General features: G+C 32.3%; 1 protein-coding gene across 15 annotated transcripts in view; it reads right to left on the bottom strand.

Moving 5' to 3' along the window:
* Window positions 1–17,700, bottom strand: part of Fam135a (family with sequence similarity 135 member A) — a 118,420-nt gene that overhangs the window by 13,228 nt on the left and 87,492 nt on the right. For 13 of the 15 annotated variants that reach the window (XM_058578804.1, XM_058578808.1, XM_058578809.1 and 10 more), the window contains 8 exons: window positions 16,062–16,135; window positions 14,436–14,590; window positions 11,844–14,220; window positions 9,928–10,088; window positions 7,012–7,103; window positions 6,406–6,503; window positions 5,077–5,228; window positions 3,036–3,146 (listed from right to left, as the gene is read on the bottom strand). In XM_058578804.1, the coding sequence (XP_058434787.1) occupies window positions 3,036–3,146; window positions 5,077–5,228; window positions 6,406–6,503; window positions 7,012–7,103; window positions 9,928–10,088; window positions 11,844–14,220; window positions 14,436–14,590; window positions 16,062–16,135 (3,220 nt within the window). The remainder of the gene's footprint in view (window positions 1–3,035; window positions 3,147–5,076; window positions 5,229–6,405; window positions 6,504–7,011; window positions 7,104–9,927; window positions 10,089–11,843; window positions 14,221–14,435; window positions 14,591–16,061; window positions 16,136–17,700) is intronic. The other 2 variants (XM_046442992.2, XM_058578814.1) reach the window with 1 other exon arrangement.

The following is a 17,700-nucleotide window of genomic DNA, read 5'->3' as shown; positions in this document are numbered from 1 at the left end:
CCAGTAATATTTAGATAAACCTACTTTTCAGAGTTTCTGCTAAAAAATTTCCTATAATATATACTGTTAATGTGAAAGACAATTTTCATGACCCAAAGCACTAGTATTATTTAGTTCCAGCATCTCTTTATTTAGAGCTGTTTTTACTATCTAACATTTAAGATTCATATTCTACAGAGTACTAATCACTTCACATGCATTATCTTATTTCAGCTTTTAATAATCTTGTGAGGTGGTACTTTTAGTTCCATTTACCAATGGGAAAACAGAACTTTATTTAGATTAAGTAACCCATCAATATTTGAGCTATAACTAATACCTATGTGTGAAGTCCAACTTTGCCTCTTAACCAGTCTCAGGTAGAGAAGTAAATCTTATCTATATTATAAGGCAAGTACAAATTAAAAACTTAAACCAATCCTTAAGAAATAATTCAAGTACAAATAAAATACTGGCATATCACATACAAAAACATATTAAGAAGATAGTGCACCATGATCAAGTGGGGTTCACTCCAGGGATGCAAGGCTTGTTCGACATACAAAAATCAATAAACATAATTCATTACATCAATAGACTTAACTACAAGAATCATATAATCATCTTAATAGATGCAAGAAAAAGCATTTGACAAAATTCAGCACCCATTGATGTTCAAAACACTAGAAAAACTAGGGACATTAGGAATATACCTCAACATTGTAAAAGCTGTATATACTAAACCCAAGGCCAGCATCATTCTAAATGGAGAAAAATTGAAAGTATTTCCTCGTTTACCACTTCTATTCAACATAATCCTGGAAATTCTAGGAAGAGCAATTAGACAGAAGAAAGAAATTCAGGGATACAAATGGAAGGGAAGAACTCAAACTATCCTTATTTGCTGATGACATGATTCTATATTTAGAAGACCCCAAAACTCCACCAGAACTCATAAATGAATTCAGGAAAGTAGCAGGATATAAAATTAATACCCACAAATCAGTTGCATTCCTATACGTCCATGATAAATCAACAGAAAGAGAAATTAGGAAAGCTATCCCATTTACAATGGCTTAAAAAAAAAGAAAAAAGAAATTGGGAATCAATCTAACAAAAGAGATGAAAAACTTCTACAATGAAAATTATAGAACACTAAAGAAAGAAACTGAAGACCTTAGAAGATAAAAAGATCTCCCAAGTTCTTGGATAGGCACAATTAATATTGTCAAAATGGCCATCCTACCAAAAGTGCTACACAGATTTAATGCAATTCCTATTAAAATTCCAATAATCTTCATACAAATAGAAGAAGCAGTGATGATAATACTACAAAAAAACAGAGATAATATAAACAATCTCAGAATGTTAGAGGCAAATACATCAAAGATGACCTTAAGGTGTTAGAAACCAATAATTTAGAGGATAGAACATCATTTTGAGAAGGACAAAAGAGCTAGGCACAGTGGTGCAAGTCTATAATCCCAGCTACCTGGGAGGCTGAGGCAGGAGGACAGCAAGCTTGAGACCCTTGGCAACTTAGTGAGAATATGTCTCAAAGTAAAATTAAAAATAAATTGTGGGTTGGGGGGCTGGGTAGAAGTCTAACTCAGTGACAGATTATTTGCTAAGCATGTGTAAGGCCCTATAGTGCTTCTGTCGTGCCCTCCTCAAAAAAAGAATAGGTAGCAAAAGAAGACAATATGTTCAGTTTTAGATGTCCAGAGGCAAATGGAATTCATTAATTAGGTTAGTTCCAGAGACATAAGATTTGGGATATAAAAGTATAATGGAGAACTCTGAGAATAGATAAACATTAAGTAAGAAAAGGCATCAAGAAAAACTTTTGACAGCAGGTGGTATTTGAGTTAAATTTTATAAGATGAGGAGTTTTAGGTTAAAAAAGATGGGCAAACATATGAGTGGAAATAGAGGTGGAAAACACATGGGTGAATACAATGAGACACAGTTTAGAACATGCATGAAACGAATAGAACAATGGGTTTACAGGGGAATAAGATACAAAGCAAGCAAGAGAATCAGGAACCATATTATGATGGATGTGATGCCTTTATTCTTTTTTTTTTTTTTTAGAGAGAGAGAGAGAGAGAGAGAATTTTTAATATTTATTTTTTAGTTTTCGGCGGACACAACATCTTTGTTTGTATGTGATGCTGAGGATCAAACCCGGGCTGCACACATGCCAGGCGAGCGCGCTACCGCTTGAGCCACATCCCCAGCCCTGCCTTTATTCTTGAAATCTGACTTCATCCTGAATGTTACAAAGCACCAGGAAGGATTTTGAAACAGGACTAATAAATATTCTGATTTAATTTTTAGGAGTTAATTTTATCTAGCGAGGAAATGAGATTAGATAAAAGGGAACATATAAGAGGTAGGTAACCAGTTTAGGGCTAAAGCAATAATCTAAGTAACAGTGATGATGGTTGAACTAAGGTAGAAACAAAGAAAAGGAAGAAAACTACCCATTAGCTACTAAGAAAGCTGAAAGTTTTCAGCTTGACAACACCACAGATGTGTGGGGATGAGTGAGAAAGAGGAATCTAAGGCAAATTCAAAGTGGTAACTTAAGAAGGAATAACTATTAATAGTTCAGTTTCTGACATTTGTTAGAAATGCTTGATAGTCCTGAAGCAGAAAGACGGAAAAATATATGAAAGTTCATAAAAGGGGTTGAGGATTGGGATGGGGAACAACTAGAAGGACAGGAGGGCTAGGACAAGAAAGGTTTTGTTAAAAAAAAATATAGATTAACTAAGCTGGCATTGAATTAACAATGCTACAATTTTTAGGATAATTTAAAAGTAACTATACAGTAGAGCTCATAAAAGATAAATATAATTACATGAAAAACAGAAAAACTACTCTTACCAACTACTTAGTTTCAGTTTTGAGTCTGCTATATCATTATTGTGAAATTATAGTAGAATGTAACTTTTTTAATCACCAGGAAAACATGTTGATAATTGATTTGCTAAAGGTTTATTTAGAAAAAATTTTCATGTGCACGTTTTCCAAACTTATTACATACTTACCTGCTTTATTACTAAGCTTATATAAAAAAGTCTGGCGAGGGTCTGCATGATCTCGACAAGTCAGTTGCAAAAGAGAACCCGACTTTTTCCATTTCTGCATAAACCAGAGACCTAGAGAGGTATATAAGAAATATGAGTATAAAGGGAAATATACAGTAACATATGCCAGTGTTATTAATTTGAACTAAGGTAGAAGCATATGTGAATACGTACTCACTTCAAATTAATACCCCTCAAACTAATATTTTGTTGCTTAATAAAAATATTTGTAAAATATTTCCATTTTCTGATAACAAATATAAACATATACATGTATAGGTTAACTATGGGTTAATGATGGTTAAAGGAGAGTTTCTATCCCATTCAGTAATGAAACAGATAAATAGCATATGAAGAACAAATTTGGAGAAACAGTACCTTTAGATATATCAGATTAAGTTATAAATAGTAGAGGGAGAAAAACTGCAAACACAGCAAAATAGAAACAAATGGCTAAGCACCAAGTTTGTAGTCTATTGATTATTATCGTTAAGTTACAGTAAACTAACTACAAAAGGACATTTTTTGGTACTAGGGATTGAACTCAGGGGCACTCAAGTACTGAGTCACACTCCCAGCGCTATTTTGTATTTTATTTAGAAACAGGGTTATCACTGGCTCTAGAGCCTCTATGTTGCTGAGGCTGGCTTTGAACTCAAGATTCTCCTACCTCAGACTCTGGAGCCGCTGGGATTACAGGCAGGCTACACCACACCCAGCAGAACCAACTTTTAAAAGTGAGCAATTGGTTCATGTTTTCTAATGACAGCTGAATGTAATTTGTTTCATATTTAATTGTACTTCTTTATTATCAATAGCACATATTTAAATGCATCTTCCCTTTATAGAAATTAAATAAAATCTTAATAATTCTGGAACTAATATTATAGATTATGAAATATTCACTTCCATGTTCATTGCTTCTCACAAGGGAATGGAGGAAGAAAAATTGAAAGTACCACATCCAATTCATGCTACATTCTATTTTGTGTTATTTAAGGATCTCATTTTTCTCACACCCTGTTTTTGAAACTACAAATATACAATTGGCTACAAAATTCAACTACAAATTGAAATTACTAATTTGAAATGGGATACAAGGGAAGCTGGTATGATTTGTCAATAAAAGTTGGAAAAGAAAACAGAAATAAAGATTTTGGGAACTAATGAAAATAGGCAATGAAATCTAGTTTCTTGAAAGAAATCAATTACTAAACAACTATAAACCATTAAAAAAAAAATCAACAGGCAAATTAAGCACCAGGTAGTTCACAATGAGAATATTTATACTAGTTAAAAATTAAGGTCTTAATTTTCATTTAATTTCTTTAGAACTTTTGATTAACTTTATATATATATATATAATATATTATATAATATATACAATATATATATAATATAATATATAATATATATATAATTTTTTTTTCCAGTACCAAGATTGATCCTGGGGTGCTCTGCTGCTGAGCTACATCCCAGACCTTTTTATTTTTTATTTTGAAACAGGTCTCCCTAAATTATGGAGGGCAGACTCAAACTTGTGATCCTCCTGCCTATGCTCCAAGTGGCTGAGATTATAGTTGTGTACCACTGCTCCTGGCACAATTTATTTTCTTATTCCTTAATTGTTACCAAATCAAAATAAAAATATTAGCATTTTCTATAAATTTTTTGTCATATTAAATATATTTGTTATCTGTTTACCAGTGACAAAATAGCTTATTTATAAGACAAATATTTGCTGAGATATTTAGAGTTTAATGAAAACAAAAAAGACTCTTGTGACTGTTGACAAATGCCATCTCAATAATATTTATTTTCTGAAATTACTTTTATTAAAATATACCATGTATATAACAAAACAGGAAATTAGCTACATCTTTTGTTTCATGAAATTCCAAGTATGTGACAAGTTGGCTGGAAAATACCAGGAAACATTAAATTTGTATTTAAGTTTTTTGCGTATGCCATATTTATTGTATAGTATAATAAAACTTTTTACCTGTATTAACAAGAGCGCTGCTATTATACAGAGTACCAAGGTGAGGTCCAGAAAGAGACAGAAAGGTGTGAAGTTTGTTGAGGTAATATTTAAACCTTGGCCTTGTAAGCACTGAACGGATTATTAAATTGCCCAATGAATGTCCAATAAAGCTTTAAGAGAAAAAAAGACATTTCTTCCACAGTATTAATTTTAGGAACAAAAACTGAAGCTGATGTACTTTACATATATTATAAGATAGTAAGAATTTGAAAATTTCTAATATGTTTTAAAATTATGGCTTAATACTTTAAATAATGACATTTAAAGGAAAAAAGAATGCAGAAGATTCCTATTGTTATATAACCTAAATGATTATAGAAAAATATTATTTATCAGAAAACTTTTACTTATAGTTTATAACTGTAGAAATACATTTAAGAATGATTAGAGAATAAATTCACCTCTTGAGGCTATAACACATATTATTTACTTCTCATGATTACAAACAAAATAATTCAACTTATTTGTAAAGGACAACTTAGGATAAAGTATAAACTGGTTTATACTTTAAAGTTAGACAGTTTAGGAAAAAAAATAATTACAAAAATTTAACATTTATTTTTGTACATTTATGGGATACAGTGCAATAATTAAAAATGTATAGATGTGTAATGATCAAATCAGGGTAATTAGCATTTCCATCTTCTCAAACATTTATTTCTATGTGCTGGGATCCCTTAGATGCTTCTAGATATTTTATATGATAAATTGGATAGTTTTTTAACATTGGATGGAGTTAGAGAAGATAATGCTAAGTGAAGTTAGCCAATCCCAAATAACCAAACGCCAAATGTTTTCTTTGATATAAGGAGGCTGATTCATAGTGGGATAGGGAGAGGGAGCATAGGAGGAATAGACGAACTCTAGATAGGGCAGAGGGGTTGGAAGGGAAGAGAGAGGGCAGAGGGTTAGCAATGATGGTGGAATGTGAGGGACATCATTATCCAAAGTACATGTATGAAGACACGAATTGGTGTCAACGTACTTTACATACAATCAGAGATATGAAAAATTGTGCTGTATACAATTATAATGCATTCCACTGTCATATATAAATAAAAGGAAAAAAATCTGTGTAACCACTAATCTACTTTCTGTCTCTACAGACTTGCTTGTGGATATTGCATGAAAATGAAATCACATAATATGGACTTTCCTTAAAATCATTTTTTAAATTTCTCTTTAACTGAGTTGTTGTTTTCTACATTTCAGATTAGGATAATACTATTAAAAACTGTTCTGTAATTTATAGACATATAAAAATAAATGGTATAATACAGAAGTTACCTTATTTTTGAGACAGTTAAACTATATATTTGAATATATTGTATTATCTCATCCAAAAGGCGATCAGTCATGCTATCAAAATCAGCAAAGGTATCATTCTAAATAAAAGTAAAACAGACACATTTCACATTAAAATACATATCATCACATAAAAACTAACCAAATATAAAATAATAAATAATATAAATAATAATAACATTTTTATTTTAAGTACTAAAAATACAGTTAAGTCTAATTTTCTTTTTAGCAAAATTAGTGAATGTATTACTCATTATATTAAAATGAGCAAGATTAAGTTTCTAGGGAAAAAATGTTCAGTGTTCTTTGTCTAGCCCATTACTAGTATTAAATATAAGGCTATTTCATATAGTGGCATAATTAACAAATTATTTGTATATAAATATGAAATTCTGGAAATGCTTCATACATGAAAGAAACTCATAAGTCAAATGAAAACCACATATCTCTTTTGGATATCTATTTATGTTAAATTTCATAGAAATCAGAAAAATTATTTTTACTACAGGCACATGGTACCAGGCAAATGTTTATGTAGAAACTGGTACAAAAATGTTTACGTCCTTTGAAAGCACTGCCATTTTGTACCTGGTTTCTCTCAGACATAAGAAAATCAGTTCTTCCCCTAGGTAGTCCAAGTTCAATATAAGTTTTAACCAATCGAAGATCTGCACTGTTACCTAGAAAATAAAAAATGATATTTTAAGGATGAGATAAAGTAAAAGGTACATAGTATAACATCATATATTTTTATAGTTTCTCAAGTCAAATTTATGACCTATACCATTTGTGAAGATACAATAACAGTGTAAGAAATGTTTAATGCATTTTAGCCTTAGATTTAATCTACTGACTTCCTTTAGTGGCACTGGTACAGACTGAGTGAAAGAAGACACACTTAAATACCTAGGATAGTTTATTTTAATAATTATCAACTAAAAAATCTAAAAACATTTTACAATAGATATGATATATGAATATGAAATTATCTTTAAAAATTAGTGGATTTTATTTCTTTGGTTTACTAGCAATATAAATGTCATTATCAATTGTTGAATTTTTATTTTACCCTTCTAATATTTATCTTTTAGATTTTTCATGATTAATGTATTTACAGAGGTAACTGCTTTATTCCTGATTTGTAAAAAAACAAATAGCCAAAGCAATCCTCAGCAAGAAAAGTGAAGCTGGAGGCATCACAATACTAGACCTTAAATTATACTACAGAGCTATAGCAACAAAAACAGCATAGTATTGGCACAAAAGCAGACATGAAGACCAATGGAACAGAACAGAAGACAGAGACAACCTACATAGTTATCTCATACAAGACAAAGGTGCCAAAAACTACACTGGAGAAAAGATCCTCTTCAACAAACGGTGTTGGGAAAATTGGAAATCCATATGTGGCAAAATGAAATTGAACTTCTACCTCTCACACTGCACAAAACTCAACTCAAAGTGAATTAGACCTAGGAAGTAGACCAGAAATCCCATACCTACTAGAAGAAAATGTAGGCGCAAAACTCCAACATGTTGGTTTAGGAACAAACTTCCTTATTAAGACTCTTAAAACACAGGAAGTAAAATAAAAAATCAATGGGAAGGTATCAAATTAAAAGGCTTCTTCACAGCAAAGGAAATAATCAAAACGTGAAGAAAGCCTGCAGAATGGGAGAATATCTTTGTCACATGCATCTCAGACAGGGTGTTCATTTCCAGAATATATAAGAAACTCTAAAACCTAACCACACACAAAAAACCCCAAATAACCCAATCAATAAATGGGCAAAGGAACTAAACAGACATTTCTCAAAAGAATATAAATGGTCAAAAAATATATTTAAAAACGTTCAACACCCCTAGCAACTAGACAAATGCAAATTAAAACTATACTGAGATTTCACTTCACTCCAGTCACAATGGCCATTATCAAGAATACAAGTAACAATAAATGTTGGAGAGGACATGGGGAAAAAGGTACATGCATACATTGGTGGTGGTATTGGAAATTGGTGCAACCACATTGGAAAACAATATGGAGATTCCTCAAAAAAGTAGGAATGGAATCACCACTTGACTCAGTTATACCACTTCTTGGGATATTTATAAAGGAGTTAAAATCAGCATACTACAGTGATGAATCCCCATCGATGTTTACAGCAGCTCAATTCACAACAGCCAATTCACAAAAGCTATGGAACCAACCTACAACAGATGAATGGATAAAGAAAATGTGTATATATACACACACACTGAGCCTTATAGAAGAATGACTTTATGACATCTGCCAGTAAATGGACAGATCTGGAGACTTGTGCTAAGTGAAATAAGCTAATCCCCACAAACCAAAAGTTGAATGTTTTCTGATATGTGGATGCTAACACACAAAAAGTGGGGGGCAGGGAGAATGGATGTTCAGTGGATTATCATGCATATCCACAAGATCGGGATTCTAATTAGAATAAGATATACTCCGTGTTTGTATAAATATGTCAAAATGGACTCTACTGTCATGTATAACTAAAAAGAACAAATTTTAAAAATATAGTTTGTTATTAAAGAATGACATTATAATACAGTAATACCCTTTTGGTCCAGAAACATTTGGCTTTTTCTAAGATGTCCTACATCTAGAAAAAAACTTGCTGAGTAAACAAAGTATCTTTTAGAAAGTCACAGCATGAAAGCCTGGTATTTAGAAATAACAAATGCCTTAAACATCAACCTTAATTCATAGGTATATTGATTTTTCTAGCCTATAGACGTAACAGCTGATAAAACCAAGAGAGAAGACAGAAAAAAAGAAGAAAAACCCAAAATACTATTTCATGTAAAATTTACTTAAAGAACCAACCTAGATGCCCTTAAGTGGATGAATGGATTAAAGAAATATGGCATATATACACAATGGAATATTACTCAGCGATAAAAGAGAATAAAATCATGGCATTTGCAGGTAAATGGATACAGCTAGACAAGATAATGCTAAGTGAAGTTAGCCAATCAAACAAACAAACAAACAAACAAACAAAAACAAATGGCAAATGTTTTCTTTGATGCAAGGTGACTGACTCATGGGTAGGAAGAAAGAGCATGGGAGGAATAGAGGAACTTTAGAGGGATGGGAGGGAAAGGGAGGGAGCAGGGGTTTAGCAATGATGGTGGAATGTGATGGACATCATTATCCAAAGAACATGTATGAAGACACGAATTGGTGTGAACATACTTTATATACAAACAGAGATATGAAAAGTTGTGTTCTATACGTGTAATAAGAATTGTGATGCATTCTGCTGCCATGTATTTAAAAATTAAAAGCAATTAAAAAAATTTAATATCACACTTAGTAAAAATAGAGCAGATTTATGTTTCAGTATATAGCTAATATTCAATTAATTTTTCATTAATGTTTTTTTAGTTCAAAGATTAAATAAAACTAAATGAGATCTATTTAGGAAAGAAAGTGAGTTGCTATGGGTTACATTAATAGATGTCACATACCATCTAAACCATGAACACAGACAATGAGATGTACTCCATCTTCAGAACCATCCTCCTCTTCCATGCTGAAATACGGTACTGAGGATGCCAGCAGAGGAATATCACTGTACATGAACCCAGGGAGTTTAAGTTGTTTTAATTCTTCTTTTGCCTGAAGGAAGCTGAAGTAAAGATACTCTTTATTAAGGATCATACTCTGTTTTTAGAACCAAAAAGGTAATCTAGAATTGCAGAGGAAGAAACTCAGCAATATGTGGTTTTAAAATCATGAAAAAAATATATGGGATCACCTAAATAATTTAAAAAGCACAGGTCGATTTTTTTTTTTTTTTGGTTTGATTTTTGTTGCTGATCAAAGATAATAAACACTTTGAGCCTGAAGTCACTTAAAAATGTTATTTTAATGCCAACTAAGAAGATATTAGAAGCAGTTATGCTGCCTGAAAAATTTAGTAAAGCTGGGGGAGGTACTGGAGAAATGGTAATCTAATGTTTATCATGTAAATAAATCTTTTAACTTCTTTGTTCCATTTTAATCTTATATAAATGGAAGGGAAGAAGCTATTCTATATAACAGTGAGAATAGTAGATAAAATATTCAGTAGATTAGATTACTTGCATTTTTCTCTAAAAATTATCAAAGAGAAGGAGAATTAAAAGGGGTATGTGACTAAATATAATTGGAAGTACATACTCATTTGGAATGACTGACATATTTAACCAACTTGGGGACTGCAAACAAAATTATTACTACTTAACATTGTATGGGGGCTGAGGCTGTAGTTCAGTGGCAGAGTGCTTGCATTATATATATATATATAATATATATATATATTTATATATATAAAGGGCATGCTGTCTATATGTAACCACAAATAATTAAAAACCAAACAAAGCAAAAAAGTATATCATTTAGACTGATAACAAAGTATAACTTAAAGAAGTTAATGAAGGGGGGAGGATAGGGGAAGGGAATGGGAAAGACAGTAGAATGAATCAGCTATAACTTCCCTATGTTTATATATGAATACACTACCATTCTAACTCCATATTTAGTATTTAACCACAAGAATGTGAAGTTTCACTGCATGTATGTATGATATGTCAAAATACATTCTACTGTCATTTGTAACTAAAAAGAAAAAAAGAAAAAAGAAAAAGTTATGTTTTATTAAGGGGGAAAAAAAAAGCAGCAGCATTTAATGAACCTTAAACTGGGTGAAAACATAAACACCATCTCTTCTTGATGACTCTGACAAAGAGAGGTACACAGCAGATGGTATATAATCTTTGGCCTCTTAGCTTATATACTACAATTTTTAAATTGGCCATATTCACCTCAGTAGGTTTCACTAGCTTTAGGCGCTTTAGATCTTATTTTGTCCTTATTTCCTATATATTCTCATGAAACCTAGATTTTGTCTGGAAGTTAATGGGGTAATGATGATGAAAGGGTTTTGACTTCTAACATAAAATTACCAGTAGAAAATTTATACCAAGAACATCTAGCCAAGAAACAGGACAATCACTTGGAAACTACCTTTCTGTAAAACAGTATAACAAGGTTCATTTATCTATTTTAGACAGCTATTCAAAGAAAGACTTTTTGTACTATAGAAACTGGAGACCAAAATGGGCATTCAGCCCTTTAGCACAATTTATGATCTATATCTGTATCTATCTATATGGATATGTGACATTTTATAAATATCACCTAAGTAAATATTATAAGCAGTTATATACTGTCTGAAAAATTTGATACAGAATAGTTGGGAAAGCTACTGGAAAAATAATAATTTAATGTTTATCATGTAAATAAATCTTATCTTCTATATATATTTATGATTTTGCTTTAATGTATATACTTATGATCAATGTATACTTAGTAGCACATACTGTTAAGCTCCATTACTTACGCTTGTATTTGAGGTTTTGGTGAATTTTCATACCAGGAAATTGAAGAAGTCAAGTTGTAAGAAATGCTGCTTGGCTGCTTTGTAATGGCATCAAATTTACTTTTAGAAGAAAATTTAACACTACAAGGAGACTCTCGTGGTGCAGATGGGAAGGACAAACAACCAGAAGTACAAACGGTAGGCATATTTATACCATCCCTCAGATAGTCACTGTTTACTTTTTCAGATTTTATAAGTCCTTCTTCTTCTAGTGCATCTCTGCTTGTATAGTGAGCATTTACTGTTCCATCCAAAGCTGAATAATCTTTTTCTTCATAATAACCATTTTGAACCATTTGTTGATCCTGCTCTTCCTCTTCCTCCTCCTCCTCCTCCTCCTCGTTACCCTGTTCCTGTTGAAGATCACTAATTCCTTTTTCACAAATTTCCTTTTGAGGGCTAACTGAATTGCTATAGCTAATAGCACACGTGTCAGAAATATCCGTACTGCTCTGAGAACCAAAATAATTTTCCACAAGCCCTTGCTTTACCATATCAGTACCAGCTGAAAAAGGGTCACTTGTACCCAGATCAGTTTCAACTTCAACTGTAGGAGCTTCTGAATATATTTGTTTGATATTTAATGTATCACTATTTTTTCCTTCCACAGTTCTATTTTCACTAACTTCTGCATTAGTAGAAATGGAGCCTGAAACAACACAAGGAGTGCCTAAACAAATTAGTTTTGAATTTAACATAACTGCTGTTCCTGCTGAGTTATCAGATTTATCAAGACTCTGGGAGCCTTTACCCATAGTGTCCAAGTTAGGTTTGGAGCTGCAACTATTTTTTTCATCACTGGAAGTATCTTTATCTGAAAAAACAAGTTGCAAAGCGTCTTTAATGCTTGAATTTAAGGAATGTATTGCTATAGTTTCACTATCCAAATGCCCTGAAAATATAACACTCTGCTGTTGCAAAATAATACTTGACTTTTTAGTATCATCATATTTTGGCAAATCAATTGTTCCTAGGTCTAATATACTTTTGCTATCACTTAGATGGCATTCAGGCACAATACATTTCTTAGAATTTTCATCAGGTGACAACAGTTCATCATCAGAAGGTAGAGAGTTTATAGATGTCAAAGATGACTGTATTTCACTTAAAGCACTTGTACTCTCAGTGCAATGACTTCCTAATGAAAATTTTATGTTACTATCAGTTTTCATCAAAAGCTGAGGAAATAATCTTTCATTATTATAAGGACCTTGCCCTTGCACAGTTTCAAAGACTATGTCAGGGTTTGGATGTGTTGCAAAAGAACTTGGCTCACTTTCAACACCTGAATCTGAAAATCTAGACGAGGCATATGTGGCATTAGTATCTGGTAATTTAATTGTATCTCCACTTACTACAATATGATATTCTTTTGTAGAAGGAGCAGGCATATTATTTCTTAATTTAGCTAATGATTCTCCAATAGGACAACATTTTGCTTCTTGCAAAGTTTCCTTTTCAAGTGTTATTTCTAGAGATTTAGATTTACCATTAGATTCTAAGGACTCAAAGCCGGGTAAAAAATCATCCACAAATATTTCATCGTGTTGAAGATCAGTCAAAGGTCCTATTTTAACAGTTATTTTTTCTCCACTGAAAGGATCTTTATCACTGGGTTTTACTTCAATTGTTCTAACTCCTGATGATGGGGTTGTTTGATGATCATGGCAATCGTCTGATGAACTTCTGGATGTCAGATTTTGTTCCATGTGTGTAATTTCACTACCATCCTGGGAGATATCAAGTTTACCTGAAATGGACAAATTTGCACAAAGATTTAGGCTGCCAGTGTTCAAAGGATCAAACTGGCCTGGTTGAATATTTTCAATATCTGGAGACTTTTGTTCAGTTCTCTCTGTATTAGCTGGCAAATAGCTAGCTTCCTTTTGACTTGTCTGTCTGATGTAAGTCTTTGGGTCAAAATTATATCCACATATTGTGGTATCCAGACCTTCCTTCTGACTATGTGAAAGATTGCCTTCAAAGCATTTACTGTGATCATTTGATGCTGTACTTTTCAAACATCTGTAGCCTACCAAAACCACAGAATCCTTAGAGTTCTGTTTTATTATTTTTTTTGTGTTTTCTGGTTTCATTGTTTTCATGAGCTTAGCAACCTTAACTTTGGATTTATTTGATTCTTCATTTTTTCCTTTTAGAAATTTTGTTAGCTGCTTTTCACCTTCTGTATACCAAATATTGGAGGAACCAGCAGGTCTGACCTTCAACTCTGGGCTAGAAAGTCCTGCTACAGAGCTTTCTTCAGTCTCATATTTATCCATTCTAGTGGACTCTGATCTCTGAAGATTCTGAATTCCCATCCAGGGTGCATCTAAGTCTTTTATCCAAAGAAAAAAAGATTTAGATTTAAAACAAGTGTGAGAACTCATATGATTAAGACTATTTTTTCTAACTATAACTTTCTAATAGCCTCAAACATAAGTAAAATTGAAAGGGAAAAGTTGTTTCACATTAGGGAATGGTTTTATTTATATTAGGAAGAATATGCTAAAAATTATACACATAGCTTATATTATTTTAGATGATACTTACCTTCAATAACTGAATCTAAATACCTATCTTCAAAGATTATAGGTAATGAATTGAGATCTCCATCTAATTCACTACATTCAATAGGTAGGGGTGGAAGAGAACTGCAGAAGGAAGTATTTTTGATAGCGGTGCACATCTGTAGGTGACTCTGAGCACTGAAAAATATTTCTTAAGTCAGATTGTAATAAAAAAAATTATACCCAACTCCACTTTACAGTCTACCCTATTTTCTTCTCCTATCATTCCTATTCCCTTTCTTCAAGACATACTCTTCTTACGAAAGAGCTTCTTGGATAGACATAAAAACTGGTAAGATAAAAATTCTGGTTTGCTGACAATAAATTATTGACACAAAATTATAGTTTATTGACAAATTAATTTCTATTATATTGTATACTTTCTTAAGTTATTTCAAAATGAGTATCTATGCTTATAGAATAAACTTCCAATCATGTAAGAAAAATGCTTACCAATTATTTGATGATAACAGAGAAAAAACTACACTCCATTGTAGCTCCTTTACTTAACACATATTGACCAATAAAATTAATAGCTATTAAAACAAAGTATTTAACTTTCTTTTTTCTTTTTGGCATTGGGGACTGAACCCAGGGGCGCTTTATCACTGACCTACATTCCCAGCCTTTTTTATTTTTTATTTTGAGACAGGGTTTCACTAGGTTGAGAGTTGCTAAGTTGTTGAGGTTGGCCTCAAACTTGAGATCCAACTGTCTCAGACTCCTATGTTGCTGGGATTATAGGCATGCACAACTGTGCCTGGCAGTATGTAACTTTCTAATACAAAACAGTTAAAGGATCCTTTGTTATGTAAAATTTAAACCAAATCCAAGTAAACAGAACAGTATGAAATGTACTGATTATCCAGTATCAACAATTAACATTTGCCCTTCTTGTTCTATCTATACCTCAACATTCACTACATATCCCTCTATTCCACTATTGTTTAGTTTTTCTTAGGTACTGAAATATATAAATCTAAGCTGTAAGATTGACAAGTGAAATATGATATAGAACATTTCAATCTATTCAGAGTTTCCTCATGTCTTCCCAATTTTCCAGCCCAGATAAACCCCAAGATGACCCACTATTCTACTTTCATTTTAGTTTTGGCTGTTCCAGAACTTCATATATTTAAAATCATACATTATTCATTCTTTTATGTCTGCCTTCTTTTGTTCAGCATAACTTCCTCAAAATATTCTCTGAAGCCAAAGAATACCAGACCTAAATATATTCAGTGGGAAAAATGGAAGGCATTTATTCTGCATATTTTAACTGTAAGTCATTACATAACAAAAGGTAGTGCCAGACTACCCAAACTCACAATGATAAATATAAGAGATTTTGACCTGTGAAAATAAAGACAGAATAAGATGGCCAAATGGAAGGCTGAAGCCAGAGTTGCATGGCTATATTTACAGATTACAGTAAATCTGATATAAGGGGAGAGAGGGGCAAGGCAAGTAAATTATGCATCTCTCTGAAGATTTAATAAAGAGTAGATTTCTGAACTTCAAATTCTTCTAGTTTTTTCTATAAATTCTGAGGTAGATATCCATGTGAAAGGAAGCAACATCATTTTAAGTTTGGATTTATGCTACTCACTGAAGTTCCTGGTATGCAATGGCAGCTTCTCTTGGATGTTCAAAACAAAAGAATGCCTCAGAAAATCTGCGAACCTAGAGAATTCCAAAAAGGATATTAATAACATGGCACATTTAAAAAGTCAATCTGGAATAGAATTGCAGGGAAAGAAATTGCCTCCATTAGGCCTTACATAACAACCCGTGAGAATTCTCTCCCTCTTCATTGTTGACAAAGCACTGTATTTTTGTGTTGTATGAAATGAACAGCAGAATCTACAGCGAGATTGGATCTCATCTCTCTTCCTTAAAGGAAGGGATTCTATTTGCCTTATCTGCTACTACACCTCTAGTATCTACAATAGTGCCCAGTACATGGGAAAAACAATGAAAAACCAGCTAGCTACCAGGTGGCTTTCCCCATGCTCTATGCCAGGCTTTCAAATATATGCTAACTATACTGTCTGACTTAGAAGTATTGTGATTTTGGGCATTTAATCTTTGAGTTTCAGATGATTCATTTTCAAATTATACTTAATACTTGTTCTATACATGGGATTATAAAGAACAAACAAGAATATATATGATAGCACTCTATAATCTGACAAGTGCATATAAATATAATCTATTATAATTTCCATTAGAGCATTCACTACATTTTGCCTTAGAATAACTATATATGCAAATCATACCACCTCCTAAAGTGTAATGTTTGTTAGAACAGGAACAATGTTTTGATGACCCTTGTAGTCTCTAAAACATAGTTTTGCATGTTAAAAAAGTACTTGGTAAATACATATTGAATCTAGCTGAATATTTCTTCCACTACATTTATATTTTGATCCTTTTATTTTTAATAATGAAAGGAAAAGCTCTGTCAACTACTGGAGATGAAAGAGATATCTTGTTTGGGGTATAGAGGAGAGATAATTAGGTTACATCTTGAAATTATATTACATTGAAGATTCTCTTCTAAAGGGAAATTGATTTAGGATTCTTTGGTTAAATATGTACATGAATTAGAGATCTATTTTACTCGTCATCAAGATCAGGCCAAACATGACTTACTAAACCTCTTTCTCTAAGCAGATGAGCCTGACTCTTCAGGACAAGTCAGTAAGGGAGGTTGGGAGAGGCAAGTATCAGACACTGAGGAGGATGCAACCATCTGTGTCTGTACTTTCAAATGCATTCCAGTTGTGTCTTCTTTCTTTCCATCGACAAAGGGGAAGATGAGAAAAACCAAAGCCAAAACCAAAACCATAACCATCTGCCTGTCTATCTCGAGATGTTTTCTCTGGGGACTATAAAGTGAGAAGGAATTTATCTTTAAGTTATCTGGATTCCTAGAGTTGTAGCTGGACCTGCAAAATTAGTGAGCTGATTTTCCTTTTCTTTCTATTTTTGGTAATTCGTAAATAACTATCAATACTTGATAGTATCCTACCCATAAAACTATGCTAAGTATTTTATTTTCATTCTTTGTTTTAAACCATAAAAAATACAAGGGAGGAGGTATTATCTTCATTTAATAAGTGAGAAAATTCAAACCAAAGAGTTTAATCACAAAGAGGCAAGATAATAAGTGATAAATTTGGATTAAAATAAAGATTTGAGCAACTCCAAATCTTATGCTTCAAACCACTTATCTATTCCCTTCT

The sequence above is a fragment of the Marmota monax genome, unplaced genomic scaffold (genome assembly GCF_021218885.2).
Source record: "Marmota monax isolate L192 unplaced genomic scaffold, Marmota_monax_Labrador192_F-V1.1 WCK01_AAM20220418_F8-fsc00091, whole genome shotgun sequence".
In the NCBI taxonomy this organism is placed as follows: domain Eukaryota; kingdom Metazoa; phylum Chordata; class Mammalia; order Rodentia; family Sciuridae; genus Marmota; species Marmota monax.
Note: the sequence above shows the minus strand (reverse complement) of the source record. Positions and strands in the feature narration are given on the sequence as shown.